At 45.2% G+C, this 13,229-nt stretch overlaps 1 protein-coding gene across 1 annotated transcript in view; it reads left to right on the top strand.

Annotated features, from left to right (window-relative positions):
* CSMD2 (CUB and Sushi multiple domains 2) overlaps positions 1–13,229 on the top strand; it is a 590,124-nt gene that overhangs the window by 523,437 nt on the left and 53,458 nt on the right. The window contains exons 52-56 of the mRNA XM_029945853.1: positions 1,406–1,591; positions 2,830–3,024; positions 4,643–4,816; positions 5,860–6,033; positions 11,716–11,889. Coding sequence (XP_029801713.1) covers positions 1,406–1,591; positions 2,830–3,024; positions 4,643–4,816; positions 5,860–6,033; positions 11,716–11,889 — 903 coding nt within the window. The remainder of the gene's footprint in view (positions 1–1,405; positions 1,592–2,829; positions 3,025–4,642; positions 4,817–5,859; positions 6,034–11,715; positions 11,890–13,229) is intronic.

The following is a 13,229-nucleotide window of genomic DNA, read 5'->3' on the forward strand; positions in this document are numbered from 1 at the left end:
TTGCTGTGATGAGCACTGGGTGTTGCCTGTAAGCGATGAGTTACTAAATCCTACACCTGCAACTCATATTATATTGTGGATGTGAAGCAACTTGAATTTAAATAAAAACTTGGCAGAAAAAAAGTGACCTCTAATCCCATCAGCTGAGATCACTGGAACATTTCAGCACATTTCCTTTGATCTTTTATATGTTGTTTACAAAAATGGCATTCTCAGTGCACAAAGCTCTTGATATTTTCTTAGCATCTGTCACATAATTAAATACACTTCCTCATCATTATTTCCCATGGTTCCATAGCATCACAGAAAAACTGTCATTTATTTAAGTATCATCCTAGTGTTGGTCATTTGAATTTCTGTATTTTTTGCTACTGTGAACAGTGCTGCTGTTAAAATCCTTAGAATTCCATCGTTATGAGCATCCATATTTATTTCTCAAAATAAATTCCCAGAAATGAGATTGTTGAACCATAACCTGCACAGAATCTGCAGCTTTTGACATTTACTGCTCCCTAGAACGTTTGTCTTCACTTTTCCTTCCACCAGCATGAGAATGTTGTCTTTTCTGCCACAGTCTCAATATTATGTACTGCCTTAAAAAAAAATTGCCCATCATACCGACAAAAACAGGAAATCACATTGATTTTCTTGTGCTAATCAAATGTTTAACGATTACATATTGTCTATTTCCTGAGCTGGGTCTGTTTCCTAAAGAAGAACTTTATTTATTTTTTTTTCTATTTTAATCTTATCTTTATGTCTTTCATACTACCAGTTTTCTTCACATGTATAGTGTTCCTTGATTATTCATATTTTAAAGGAAAGTCTAGATTGATTTTTCCAGGTAGCAGATGTGGGCTAGCTTTGTTGTGATACCTTTACCCACTAGGTCTCTCACATGAATAAGAAGTTGAACTGAGTATATAGTAGAGATGAGCAGGCAGGGGGCAGATTTTAGGCTAAAAGCCCTGATATCCTAGAATTAAAAGAACTTTACTTTGGGATGCCAACTTACATCTTAGCTGCCCTAATTCTCTCAAGGGAGTTCCTATTTTTTTCCTTAAGTAGGAAAGACAACCTTCTCTCCTTTGTGTGGGGAACAGAGGCCTGAACACCTCTACACTGTATTTGTGGGAAAGGATGGAGGAGAACTGACCTCACCTGCAGCTGCTCAGCTCCACTTATCTCTCAACAAACGTCTATCCACAATCCATCTTCCAAAGTTTTTCTTGAAGTCTCACCTGCTGTTCATCCTCCCATTTTGCCTTTTGTTATAACGCTTTTCTGCTATACTAATCTTTACTACAATGTTATTAGGGCCTTGGGGGAGATGAAAGATTCATACATGTTCTCAGAATACCATCTTGAACCAGACATGCTCATGATATTTTTTTCTCTCTGCTAGCTCTTTCATGTGGGCTCCCTGAGGCCCCCAGGAACGGAATGGTGTTTGGCAAAGAGTACACAGTGGGGACCAAGGCTGTGTACAGCTGCAGCGAAGGCTACCACCTCCAGGCAGGGGCCGAGGCCACAGCAGAGTGTCTGGAGACAGGCCTTTGGAGCAACCACAATGTCCCCCCGCAGTGTGTCCGTGAGTCCTTGGGCAGTGGAGATGGGCATAAGGAGGAGGGGCTGTGTATGCAGCTGAAGAGAGTCCTGCAAGGAGTGAGCTAAAAACCCAATAATGAGAGGGGCACCAGGGTGGCTGAGCCAGTTAAGCATCCAACTCTCAATTTCGGCTCAGGTCATGATCTCACAGTGCAGAACCTCCTTAGGATTCTCTTTCTCCATCTCTCTCTTCCCCTCCCTTGCTTGCTCTCTATCTCTTCTCTCAAAATAAATATATAAACATTAAATATATATATAATGAGAAAAAAGCAGGTACATGGAGGCTGGGGATTCAGGGAGCAGAGACAAGTGGATAGTGTCATCTACCAAGTTGAGCTTCCATTTGAAATTGCTCTCAAAGCATTGATAGACCACTGCACCCTGAGATGTTCCCATAAACCATCACCAAACCTGGTCCACTTCCTTTTAGAAGGAAAAACTACCAGAGTATTCACACAAATGTCCTTCCATCACAAAACCCTAAAATGACAGAGGTACAGTTCAGTTTTAAAGCTGCAGTTACAGGGGTGCCTGGGTGAGCGTCCGGCTTTGGCTCAGGTCGTGACCTCACAGCTCGTGGGTTCAAGCCCTGCATCAGGCTCTGTGCTGACAGCTCAGAGCCTGGAGCCTGCCTCAGATTCTGTGTGTGTCTCTCTCTCTGATCCTCCCCTGCTCGCACTGTCTCTCTCTGTCTCTCAAAAATAAATAAAAGACATAAAAAAAAATTTTTTTTTAAAGCTGGAGTTACAAACTGGCAGCCTACTGGCCCATATCGAGTCTGAAGACACAAGCTTTTACACTTTCATTTGATTTTGTTTCTTTAGCCTGTGATGTGCTTTATGGAATTTTTAACTGCTTCCCCACATTTTCAAGTTGGGGGAGTTTACGAAAAAATCCACATTCCTAAGCTTCTCTTGAAAAATGAAGACCTGGCCAAAGAGAACTTACAAGTTTCACACGTAACAGTCTGTGTTGACTGAGTACCACCTCCACGCACCACCTCTTTTTTTTTTTTTTTTTTTTTTTTTTTGGTGGATCAGCCCACCCCAGCTTGCTGCATTCCCCACCCAGCCCATTTCATTCATTTAACCTGCCTGGCAACTGAAAATTCTTGGATTCATCATTACTGCATTACAATCTCCCAGTCCCCAGCTCCGGACTCTTGCCAGGGTCTTCCATAATTAATTAATTAATCTTCCCCCCTGCCCCTTGTCTCCCCAGCTGTGACTTGTCCTGATGTCAGCAGCATCAGCGTGGAACATGGCCGATGGAGGCTCATCTTTGAGACACAGTACCAGTTCCAGGCCCAGCTGATGCTCATCTGTGACCCCGGCTACTACTACACTGGCCAAAGGGTCATCCGCTGTCAGGCCAATGGCAAATGGAGCCTCGGGAACTCTATGCCCACCTGCAAAAGTAAGCCTAGGACGGGTGGGTGGACAGGTTTGGCCCAGTGCCTCCTACCTGAACTATACCGTACGTGGGGAAGGGGAGAAAGGAGGGATCACAAGGGATTGCAGTGTAACCTCTTTTTGAACTCTCATCTAGAATCAGGAGCTGGGGAGATGCCTACTCCTTTAAGGAAGTACTTCTCAGCATCTTATCTTATTAAAAAGCTGCCTTTGTCCAGGAGCGCATCTACTAATTCACATATTCAACATTCATGCCAGGTATTATAGAAGTATGAAGATAAAAGGTTGTGACACCTACCGAAAAGAAGCTTAGAATCTGCCAGAGTGGCAGACAAAGTCAGGAGGCAATGATAATGTGGTGTGACAGGACTGTAACAGAAGTGTGTATAGAAGGAATGGGTATAGCACAAGGGGCAGGCACCTAAGTGTGTCTGCCTCTCCTGCATTGTTAATTGTTTTTGTTTTTGTTTTTTCTTCAAAACAGTTTCCAAGGTCAGGGTCCCTGGGGAAGCAACTCTGATACAGAGGTTTATTATGGAGTACTCTTAGGATTACCACTGTCTTGTGTAAGGGAAGGGGAGGAAGCAGAACTGGGAAGATGGCGAAGTTGAGCTCTGATGCTCTATCAGTGAAGCCCTCAGCTGACCTCACAGGCAGCTCTGAAGCTCGGATGCTCCTTCAGAACTGCCACGAGTTGAAGCCAGAGGTCTTTAGGCCTGCATAGTGACCAAACTTGGGGTACAGGATGACCCAGGAAGATGGCATGATCTAGATGGGAAGACTCCGCAGCCAAGGCAGCCTGAAGAGGGCTAGCATGAGGGTCATTACCAACAGCTGGGGAAAGAAGTCCCTTGGTCCTAAATGGGGGTCAATATTTACTTAATAAGGATGTGATAGAAAAGGTAGGTGTTTGTAACAGGGTAGAAGGAAATAGCTTGTCAGTGAGCAGTAGAAAGTTTGCGATTGAGTGGAAGAAGGAATGATACCCTCCCTACACCTATGATTCAAGTCACTGTTGTCTTTATGTATTCAAGTTTAGACCCCACCATGGCCTATAACCATGTATGTGGCAAAGCAGAAGTCAGAAGGGTGTTAACATCTCTATCACAATGAAGGTTCTCACATTCAGTGTAGCCTTGACCATCGGGCCTCATCTCACATGCTTGCCAGTGGCTATCTGTGGTGCCCTGTTGAGAAGGAGTAGGAGGCTTCTGCTGCGCTCAGCAGAAAGGACAAGGAATTGATTGGTAGTGTCTGCCCTGGACACCAAGGACACAGAGTCTCTGCCTCTAGTGTAGCGGTCCCTAACCAGGGTATACATCTGAGCCACCTGAGGAGTTTTTCTTAAAAATAAATGTATATGCCTGGACCTCATCTCTAGAGATTGTGAGTTGTTGGTCCAGAGTACAGCCTGGGCATTGTAAAAGCTCCTCAGGTGCTTCTGGCCACACTTGCAGTTGAGAATCACTGCTCCAACACCGCCATGTCTCACATTCTGCTCATGAGTCCCAGTAAAGTTAAACAGGTCTCATCTTTGTCATCTTTCTTACTACTCAGAAGCAGCACGTGTTCCTCCTCTTGGGGCTGGCTTTTCACAGAGCACTTTATGATTTCCTTTCTAGTTATCTCCTGTGGAGAGCTCCCCATCCCTCCCAGTGGGCACCGCATTGGAACACTGTCTGTCTATGGGGCTACGGCCATCTTCTCCTGCAATTCTGGATACACGCTGGTGGGCTCCAGGGTCCGGGAGTGCATGGCCAACGGGCTCTGGAGTGGCTCTGAAGTTCGCTGCCTTGGTGAGTGACCTGCTCATTTTTCCCTCCTTAGGGCAGGTTAGAGCTTTCTAAAGCTGATTATAGTCTTTGAACAGCATCATTGTATGTATAGTATAAAATGCTTAATCCAAACACCAGCCACTGAGCATCCACCATGACTAAAACCCTGAACCTACTTCTCTTGGGGCACCCAAAAGAACAAGAATAATTTCAAGTCTGATAAGACAAAATTATATAAGCAAATGACAAAAGCACAAAAACAGCCTGGCTTACAAAGGACAAAGTTGTGGTTTCCCCCATGGCTAGTGCATTCCCTACCAAACCTTTGATTCTAAGGTTTTCTCTCCTCTCAATTATTTCTTGGAACCCTCAAGTCCAAAGGAGGGGCCCAGCTACACAGACCTGATAGCATAGATTTGATGGTCTGTTTCAGACTGAACAGTGCTCCCCTCCCACTGTCTTAGGCTTCTTGTTAGGGATACAGTCATGAATTATTTCCATACAGAGCCAAAGAATACCAGTGGAAATGCTAGGAATATACTCTACCCAAACCCCACTCAATAAGAATAACCCACCTAGGTTAAGCTGTCTGGGTCTTTTGCCACTCAAGGAGAAGGAAAGATGAGTTTAGCCAAATCATCTCTTTGTGCATCGTCATTTTCAACTCAACTGGGCTGTGACTGCCTTAATGTAGACCCAGTGCCCTCCATTCAGTAGATGTTTAGTCAATGCTAACTGATGAAAAAAGAGGGCGACAATCCCAGAGGCAGGAAGGTGACAGTGATCATTTCTAACCCACAGACAGATACAGAAACTACAGTTCAGAGAGATGGATGGCCTTTGGGGATTAAACCTTGGGATTTGGGGATGCCATTTCTATCATGTCTAGGATTTCTGAAGTCATTCCTGTATAGCTACTCTCAGGGGGAGGTGGGGAAAATAATGGGTGGCTTGCTCCTTGGTCTTCTTCCTCACCATCCCTGTCTCCCCAACCCTGACCAAGCCCCCACTCACTTCTATGAGCTCCTCTTCAATTTACACTCTTTCCTCATCTCCCACCAAAGCCGGACACTGTGGGACCCCCGAGCCCATTGTCAACGGACACATCAACGGGGAAAACTTCAGCTACCGAGGCAGCGTGGTGTACCAGTGCAATGCCGGCTTCCGCCTGATCGGCATGTCCGTGCGCATCTGCCAGCAGGATCATCACTGGTCGGGCAAGACCCCGTTCTGTGTGCGTAAGTATGTTATCCACTCTCCCTAGTCACGGGCTCAGACTCAACGTGGACTTTCTCCCTTGTCCTCTTGAGTAGGTTAGCTGGAGGTCTTGTACATCTGGTTACTTTTTTTCCAAAGACCCAATCATTACATCTCTTGTTTTCAGTTTTCTGCATCATTAATTATTGCTTTTGCCTTCACCATTGCCCGTTTGTGGTTTCCTTTGGTTAACTTGTTTGTGCACTTTCTAGCTTTTGAGCCGCAAATCCAATTCATTTATTGTCATCCTTTCCTTTTTTTTTACTGTTATTGATGTAAGTGCCTAAGGTTGGAAATTTCTTCCAAAAACTGCTCTAATCAGATCCCATACATTACAATAATTAATGTTTGATTAATGATTAGAAATTCTGTGATTTGGGTTATAAATGAATTTCTTCTCTGACCAAGAAATTTTTTAATAGTTGTTTTCTTTTAATTTCTGGGCAGAAGGTACTTTTTACTTTTATTGTGTTATTTATTTCTAATATTGCACTATGTGTGATATTTCTACTTCATGGAATGTATCGATGCTCTCTTTATGGCCTAATATTTGATCAACTGTTATGAATGTTCCATGTGCATTTATAAGAAGAAAGGGAATTAGGATATAAAGCTCTGTATATAACCATAAGATGTGCCTTGATTACGGTGTCTGTACCTCACTGACCTTTGTCCACTTGACCTATTTTGCTCCAAGAGGTATGTCTCAAAGTGTTCTATTCTTAGTGGTCTTCTACTGTTTCTTACATTTCTGTAGTTTATGCTACATAAACGTAGTTGCTATGTTATTTAGCACATATTCATTCAGAACTAGTATCTCTATTACAAATTAGGATTTTAGCCTTTAAATGTCTTCTGTCACTTTTAATATTTTGTAGTTTGACTGGCACTGGGCCTGATATTGGGCTTACAGGCCCTACTTTAGTCCTTTTTCCATTTGCCTGGTATACATTGAGCCATCCCTGTTTTTAGCCTTTCTGAATCCTGTACACAGCAGGGAGTTGGCCTTGCCTTGTGAGCCAATTTGAAAACCATTTTCTTTAATAGGTTAGTTACACTTATTCACATACATTGCTGTGACTTATATGTTTGGTCTTACTTCTGTCGGGTTTTATGTAACTATTATGGGTAAGATATACTCAGGAATTTCTTTCTCCGTGTGATGTTTTCCTTACTCCCCCTCCCCCATTTCTTTTGGTATTTAGGGAAGTTTGTAGGCTTTTACCCCCATTTCCTATAGTCAGTGCACTGACATACCAGGATCTTTTTTCATTTTGTTCACATTTAGGACGGACTTTCTCTTGCCGGCAGTGACTCTAGATCAATATCAGGCCATTCCCTGCTCCTTTCTTCTCTTTTCCAAACAGCCTTGCTCTCCACAAAGGCTTGCAACAGAAGCATGAGAAACATTTTGCCTGGGTGGCGTGTTCGTTTTTCCACTTACACCTAAAGTTTCTAGCATTCTCTGTCTTTTGGTTATGCTGCAAGCCTGGGCTTTCTACAGTTTATTTGTTCTTCTTGCTAATCTACATTTTGCCCTTTTTTTGGATGTAGATGACCACCATTATTCTCAGCTGCCTAAAAGTAATTTGGAAAATTCTTGACTTTTTAAAGTTCCCTGAAGTGATCCTTTGTGTAAAGTGTAGGTTGTGTTGTTTAATTTTGTAATTCTTCTTCATTTGGCTCTTCCTATATGAGATGGAGCAATACAACAATGAGACTTATTCAATGAGCAATGCATGAAAAATTAGTCTTAATAGCTGCTTAATTTTAGGGTTACACAAAGCAAGACCCATCTCTATTCAGTCACTCTTCCAGATGGGTCTAAACTAAACATTTGGTTTCATCCAGAAGATGGAAATTCCAAAACCTTCAAGAAATTGGCACAGAATGTACGTGCAGAGATGTAGGTTATAAATAATAGGGAATGTTGGAGTCAGAAAATAAATGGAAAATGTCAGCCTAAGGATGTTTAATTTTAGACCTGATATGCAATGAAAGGCAGTGTAGTAAGGTATTTAGATACTTGAACCTGGGACCTCGATTGCCTGGGTCCTACCCAGACTTCCCACTGTATGTCACATAGCTATATAACTTTAGATGGATTACTTTAACCATCTAAGCCTGTTTCCTCATCTACAAAAGCGGATACCTCAAAGTATTGTGAGAGTTAAATAAATTATATTTTGGACCAAAAGAGGTCCAAAAGTGTCTGACAGAGGCATTAAGCAGACGCTGTTGCTGTTGTTGTGATGATTGGTGGTGTCAATGCTGCCACATGACAGAATCCAGGACCTCTTGGACCAAGCCCCATTTTCTCCTGGAGCACAGAGGTGTAGGGAGTACCTGTGGGAAGAGGAAAAGAGACAAAGAACAACCATTTATAAGTGATCACCCTGAGGTCGGCACTGTGTTAGCTGCCACTGAATCCACAGTTTTCATACTACTCTCCAAACCTTCTGTCAATCCCACATCTCCTCGGTTAGCTCTCTCATCCTTCCCCACACAGCCACTGCACGATGTCACCTCGTTTCTGAACACCCACCCTCCACCTCCTCCGCCTACATCCTCAGCAAATAGCCAAAGCAGATAATGAACTTGGCCTGGAATCAGAGGAGCTGGTTTCAGAGGTCGGATGAGCCACCTGGAAACAGTGCCCCCAGATAAGCCTCCCAGCTGCTCTGGGGATGATGATGGTGCCTACCTCACAGGATTGTGGGGGTTAAATGAAATAACGCAGATAGACCCCAATGATTATTAGCTGATTAGATAACCTCACTTCTATTTTGCAGAGATGGTAGAAGCCATCAAACAATAACTCCTACTTCCTGCTTCCCACCCACACATCTATTCTTTTCCCTTCATTCCTAACTCCGTAGAAGAGTCTCTCTCTCTCTCCAGGCCCAAGTCTGTGCCCTCTGTGATACCCTCCCTCCTGCCTCCTTAGTGAGCCTGGTCTATTTTTAACTCTCTCCTCTGTACTGCTTACCTTTCCTTTCTATTAATTTCCCTCAAGCCCCAGTTAAGTGTTTAAGCTTCACAAAGACCTCTATTTTCCTTCCTAGTAGGGTATTCTCCACCTCTTCCTTGCAGCCTGTACCCATCAGGGTCTCCAGAGAAATAGAGCTATCTGGGGTATCCAACATAACTTGAGGCTCTCCCTCTGGCTTCTGGGACCCTCCCGCCACTTGTTGAGCTTTCTTTTTCTATTTTGCTGACCACCCCTCAGTTTTCTTTCCAGGCACTTTGGTGACTTGTCCTTCAAGAGGTGCTACCCCCAAAGGCTTTACTACTCAACACTCTTCTCTCACTTTTACAAGTGGTTCTTGGCCTTTGGGAAGGGGCCTCATGACCTTTTGTGAATCTGGGAAAGGGGTGGATCCTCTCCCAAGCACTGCACCCACCCAATATTTTGCGTATCATTCCAGAGAGTTCACAGACCCTAGGAAGCTTATCTCCACTCTCCCACCACCTTGCTGATCTGGCAGGTGTAGATGGCATGTGGTTTCCTCTGAGAACCCTTTGTAACCCACTCTCTCCCCTGTGGAGGGTAGATGCCCCTCCTCTGCGTGGGCCTCCGTCCCAGCACCAGCACAAGGTGTTGTAACAGTCTGCTTCCCTGGACTGTGACATGGGCTCCCTGAGGTCAGAGACCATATCTTAGTCCTCATTGTATATCATTAGAGAAGAGCAGGGTACTTAGCACATAGAAGGAACTCAGGAATGTTAAATGAAAAGTAAATGTATGAATCTATTGTCAAAGCAACCCTATTAATGCAATTTGAAATCCTTACTTTAGAGATACTGTGAGTGAGCTCAGAGTGAATCGTCCAAAGTAAGAAAAGGGCAGAGCTGAGTGGTAGATCCTGGTCTGCTGGCCCCACAGCCCATCCTCATCACACCATGCCAGGTAGCCTCGAACCCCTGCAGGCCACCAACAGTATGTGTCCCACTCTGCCTGGCCCTTTCCACTAGAGCCAAGGATACTACTGTTGAGATTTACACAAGAGAACAGACCCAGAACGATGCCAGGGTTGGCCACAGCAAAAACTGGGCCCTGCCCCCTGCCTACTCTTGCTCCCCCATCTCCATTCACACCATCATGGGTTGGGATGGGCTCCTTGTGGATCCAGTTGTTGGGGTAAGAGAACATTCCTCATGGTTTCTCAGCTAAAAATCCAGAACCAAGGGAAAGGCCTGGCAAAAGCATCAACTGAGACTTCAGTCTAAAGACTAGGATACAGGCAGGTGCTACATAGAACTAAGGATTAAGGAGCAAAGCAGAAGCCCCAGCATCCATGCACTCACACATTCCTTCCCTCAGCAAATATTTATCAGGCTCCTCCTATATGTTGGGCACTGGTCCAGACTCCAAGGATGTAGCGAGGAACAACCAAAGAACCTGCCCCTGTGCAGCTTACCTTCAGGTAGAGGGAGATAACAATGAACAAAGAACTACAGGCAGAGCAAATCCGTTACTGTAGAGAAAAGTGGAAAAGGCAAGGGGCTGAACAGTGCTAGGGAGGGTGTTTATGGGTCATAAGGGATAGCCTCGCCAATATGGTGACATTTGAGGGGAGGGAGACCTGAAGATGTGAGATCAGGAGCCAAGAGATGCTCTGGCAGAAGGAAAGGCAAGTGCCAAGGCTCTGGGGCAGGCACTTACTTTTAAGAAATCTCAGACCAGTGCCCCTGGGTGGAGGGATGAACTCCAGTTCCAGGAGGAGGAAAGAAGCTGGCACAGCACTCTGGAGCCAGGCCTTCGAGCATTGGGTCCTTCCCCACTGCCCTGCCCATGGTTGAACAAATCACAAAATAAAACAGCCTGCGAGGATGCCAAAATATCACGTTTGTTACTCATAAAGCCTAAGTTAAAAGCCATAGTTTAAGGTGAGAGCCATATGGGGTCTGCTGACAAAACCCAGGATGGAATGAATTCACACCATCCCCACCCCCTTGCTGGGGAGAGCCTGCCTCCGGGGGAACAGCAGAGAACACTGCTGCCCACAGACACTGGGTCCCAAGAGGAAGAGGGCAGAACTGGGCCAAGCATGAGTGCTCATTCTTCCCACATTGCACAGATCAGCTGCTCCATGCTACCTGGGCCAGAGTAAGTAAAAGAGCACAGAGAAGAGCCAGAAATTACAAGGATTGAACTCCCTTCATCTGGAAGGAGTAGAGGGGAAGGATTGTGCTCTCAACAACAGCTTTGGCGGGGCCACTGATCTGGCATGGGGAGCAATCTCTCCATTCAGGCTTGGTCAGTATTGACTTTGGCTCTCTCAGGCTCAGCCCAGGAATCCACTGAGGGGTAGTCATCGTATCCAGTGATGGAGAGTGGACATGGGGCACCACAGGGATAGAGGCAGAGAAAATGAGCCGGACTGACGACCTGGACAACAGAACTGCAGTCCAGGCCCAATGCCCTATGGGGAGTCACAGAGTGATTTCTCTCAAGTTGTCCAAACTACAGATGTGCCTTCAAGGAAGAAGGTACATCCCTTTGCTCATTTCAGGAAATAAAGGCTCTACAGGTAAAGAGACTAGTTAGACTTAGGCCTGAACGTCACTCAAGGGCATTAGAAATACCAGGTGAGAAAAAGGATGCACTTTGGGGGTATGGGATAATAGGGGGGCTTACCTATTTTCTGTTTTGGTTGCAGCAATTACCTGTGGACACCCAGGCAATCCAATCAACGGCCTCACTCAGGGTAACCAGTTTAACCTCAACGACGTGGTCAAGTTTGTTTGCAACCCTGGGTATGTGGCCGAGGGGGCTGCTAGGTCCCAGTGCCTGGCCAGTGGACAGTGGAGCGACATGCTGCCCACCTGCAGAAGTGAGTCACCCTTCTCCCACTTCACCACCGGCACCGCTACCATCTGGGGATCTGTGACCCCACAGCAAAAGCCAGTGGATCCAGCCCTGGTGTTATTTCGACTTGAATAGGGAAAACTGAGGGCAAAGAAGGGTCATAAATAAGAACTTTCTCATCCCCTAGATACAGCCCTGTAAGATTTCATCAATGGTTATACAAGTAAAGCAAACAAGTTGCACCTTTCAAAATAGAAATGGAAAGCCATCTTCTTGCTTACATTTCATAGAACAAATAACTCATCCTCATCATATAGAGCCCCATTCTTGATGAAAATAAAAATCAGAAAGGTTAGAATGAAAAATAAAAAGCAAAGAGTGTAGGAGGAAGAAAAGGAGGAAGACAAGAACCCAAGGGCCCAAGAAGCAGACTCTGAGCAGAGGATATTCGGGCCCCACCTAGGCTACTTAAGAAATCGTTTCTAAAGCATTTCATGGCTGGTGACAGCAGCAAGGGCAAGTGGAGCTGCTGCATACCAGGAATAGCCTGGCCGCCTCCGTGACCTCTGAGTGGGGTGTCAAAGCAGGCAGAACATGAATGACCACAGCCCCGGCCTGGAGGTCAATCAAATCGTTATAGTCATGAGAGCACAGTCCCTAGGACGACGGCTCCTCATTGCAGGATGTGGGGGTGCACAGCGATTGTCCATGCAGTGTGTCACAAGTCATTTGTAACTGATATTAAAGGACCAAAATTTTCAAATAAATGAAGATGCATCACAAGTAACCCTAAAAATAACATTCCTCTCATAGCATTTTAAGACCCCATTTTGAGTGAGAGAAGGTTCCAAAAAACACGGGGAAAACTTCCATGACCTGGTTTTATGTCTTCCTTTGATCATCCTTTCAGGCAGGAAAGAGTTTAGCACTTTGCTGCTTTGGGGTATTGTTATCCCACATCCCCTTCTCAAGAGCTGTGCCCATGCCCCAGCACAAGATGTAGATTCTCCTGTAACTAACTGCACCTCCTGCCCCCACCGACCCCCCCCACAGGTCCCTTCCCAGAGTAACAAGCTCAGGACTAGTCTTGGAATCAGAGGCCTTGGGTAAAATCTTAGAAGTCGTGGCCTCCAGTCCTGCTCCCACCAGCCCATTGTCGACCCTGACCAGAGTGACCCGTCTAAAATGCAAATCTGGTGTCATGCTAAGTGAAATAAGTCAGGCAGAGAAGGACAGATACCATATGTTTGCACTCATAGGTCTAACAGGAGAAACCTAACAGAGGACCATGGGGAGGGGAAGGCGGAAAGAGAGCTGGGGAGAGAGAGGGACACAAACCATGAGAGACTATTGAATACTGAAAAC

This window comes from Suricata suricatta, chromosome 8 (assembly GCF_006229205.1).
Source record: "Suricata suricatta isolate VVHF042 chromosome 8, meerkat_22Aug2017_6uvM2_HiC, whole genome shotgun sequence".
Classification (NCBI taxonomy): Eukaryota; Metazoa; Chordata; class Mammalia; order Carnivora; family Herpestidae; genus Suricata; species Suricata suricatta.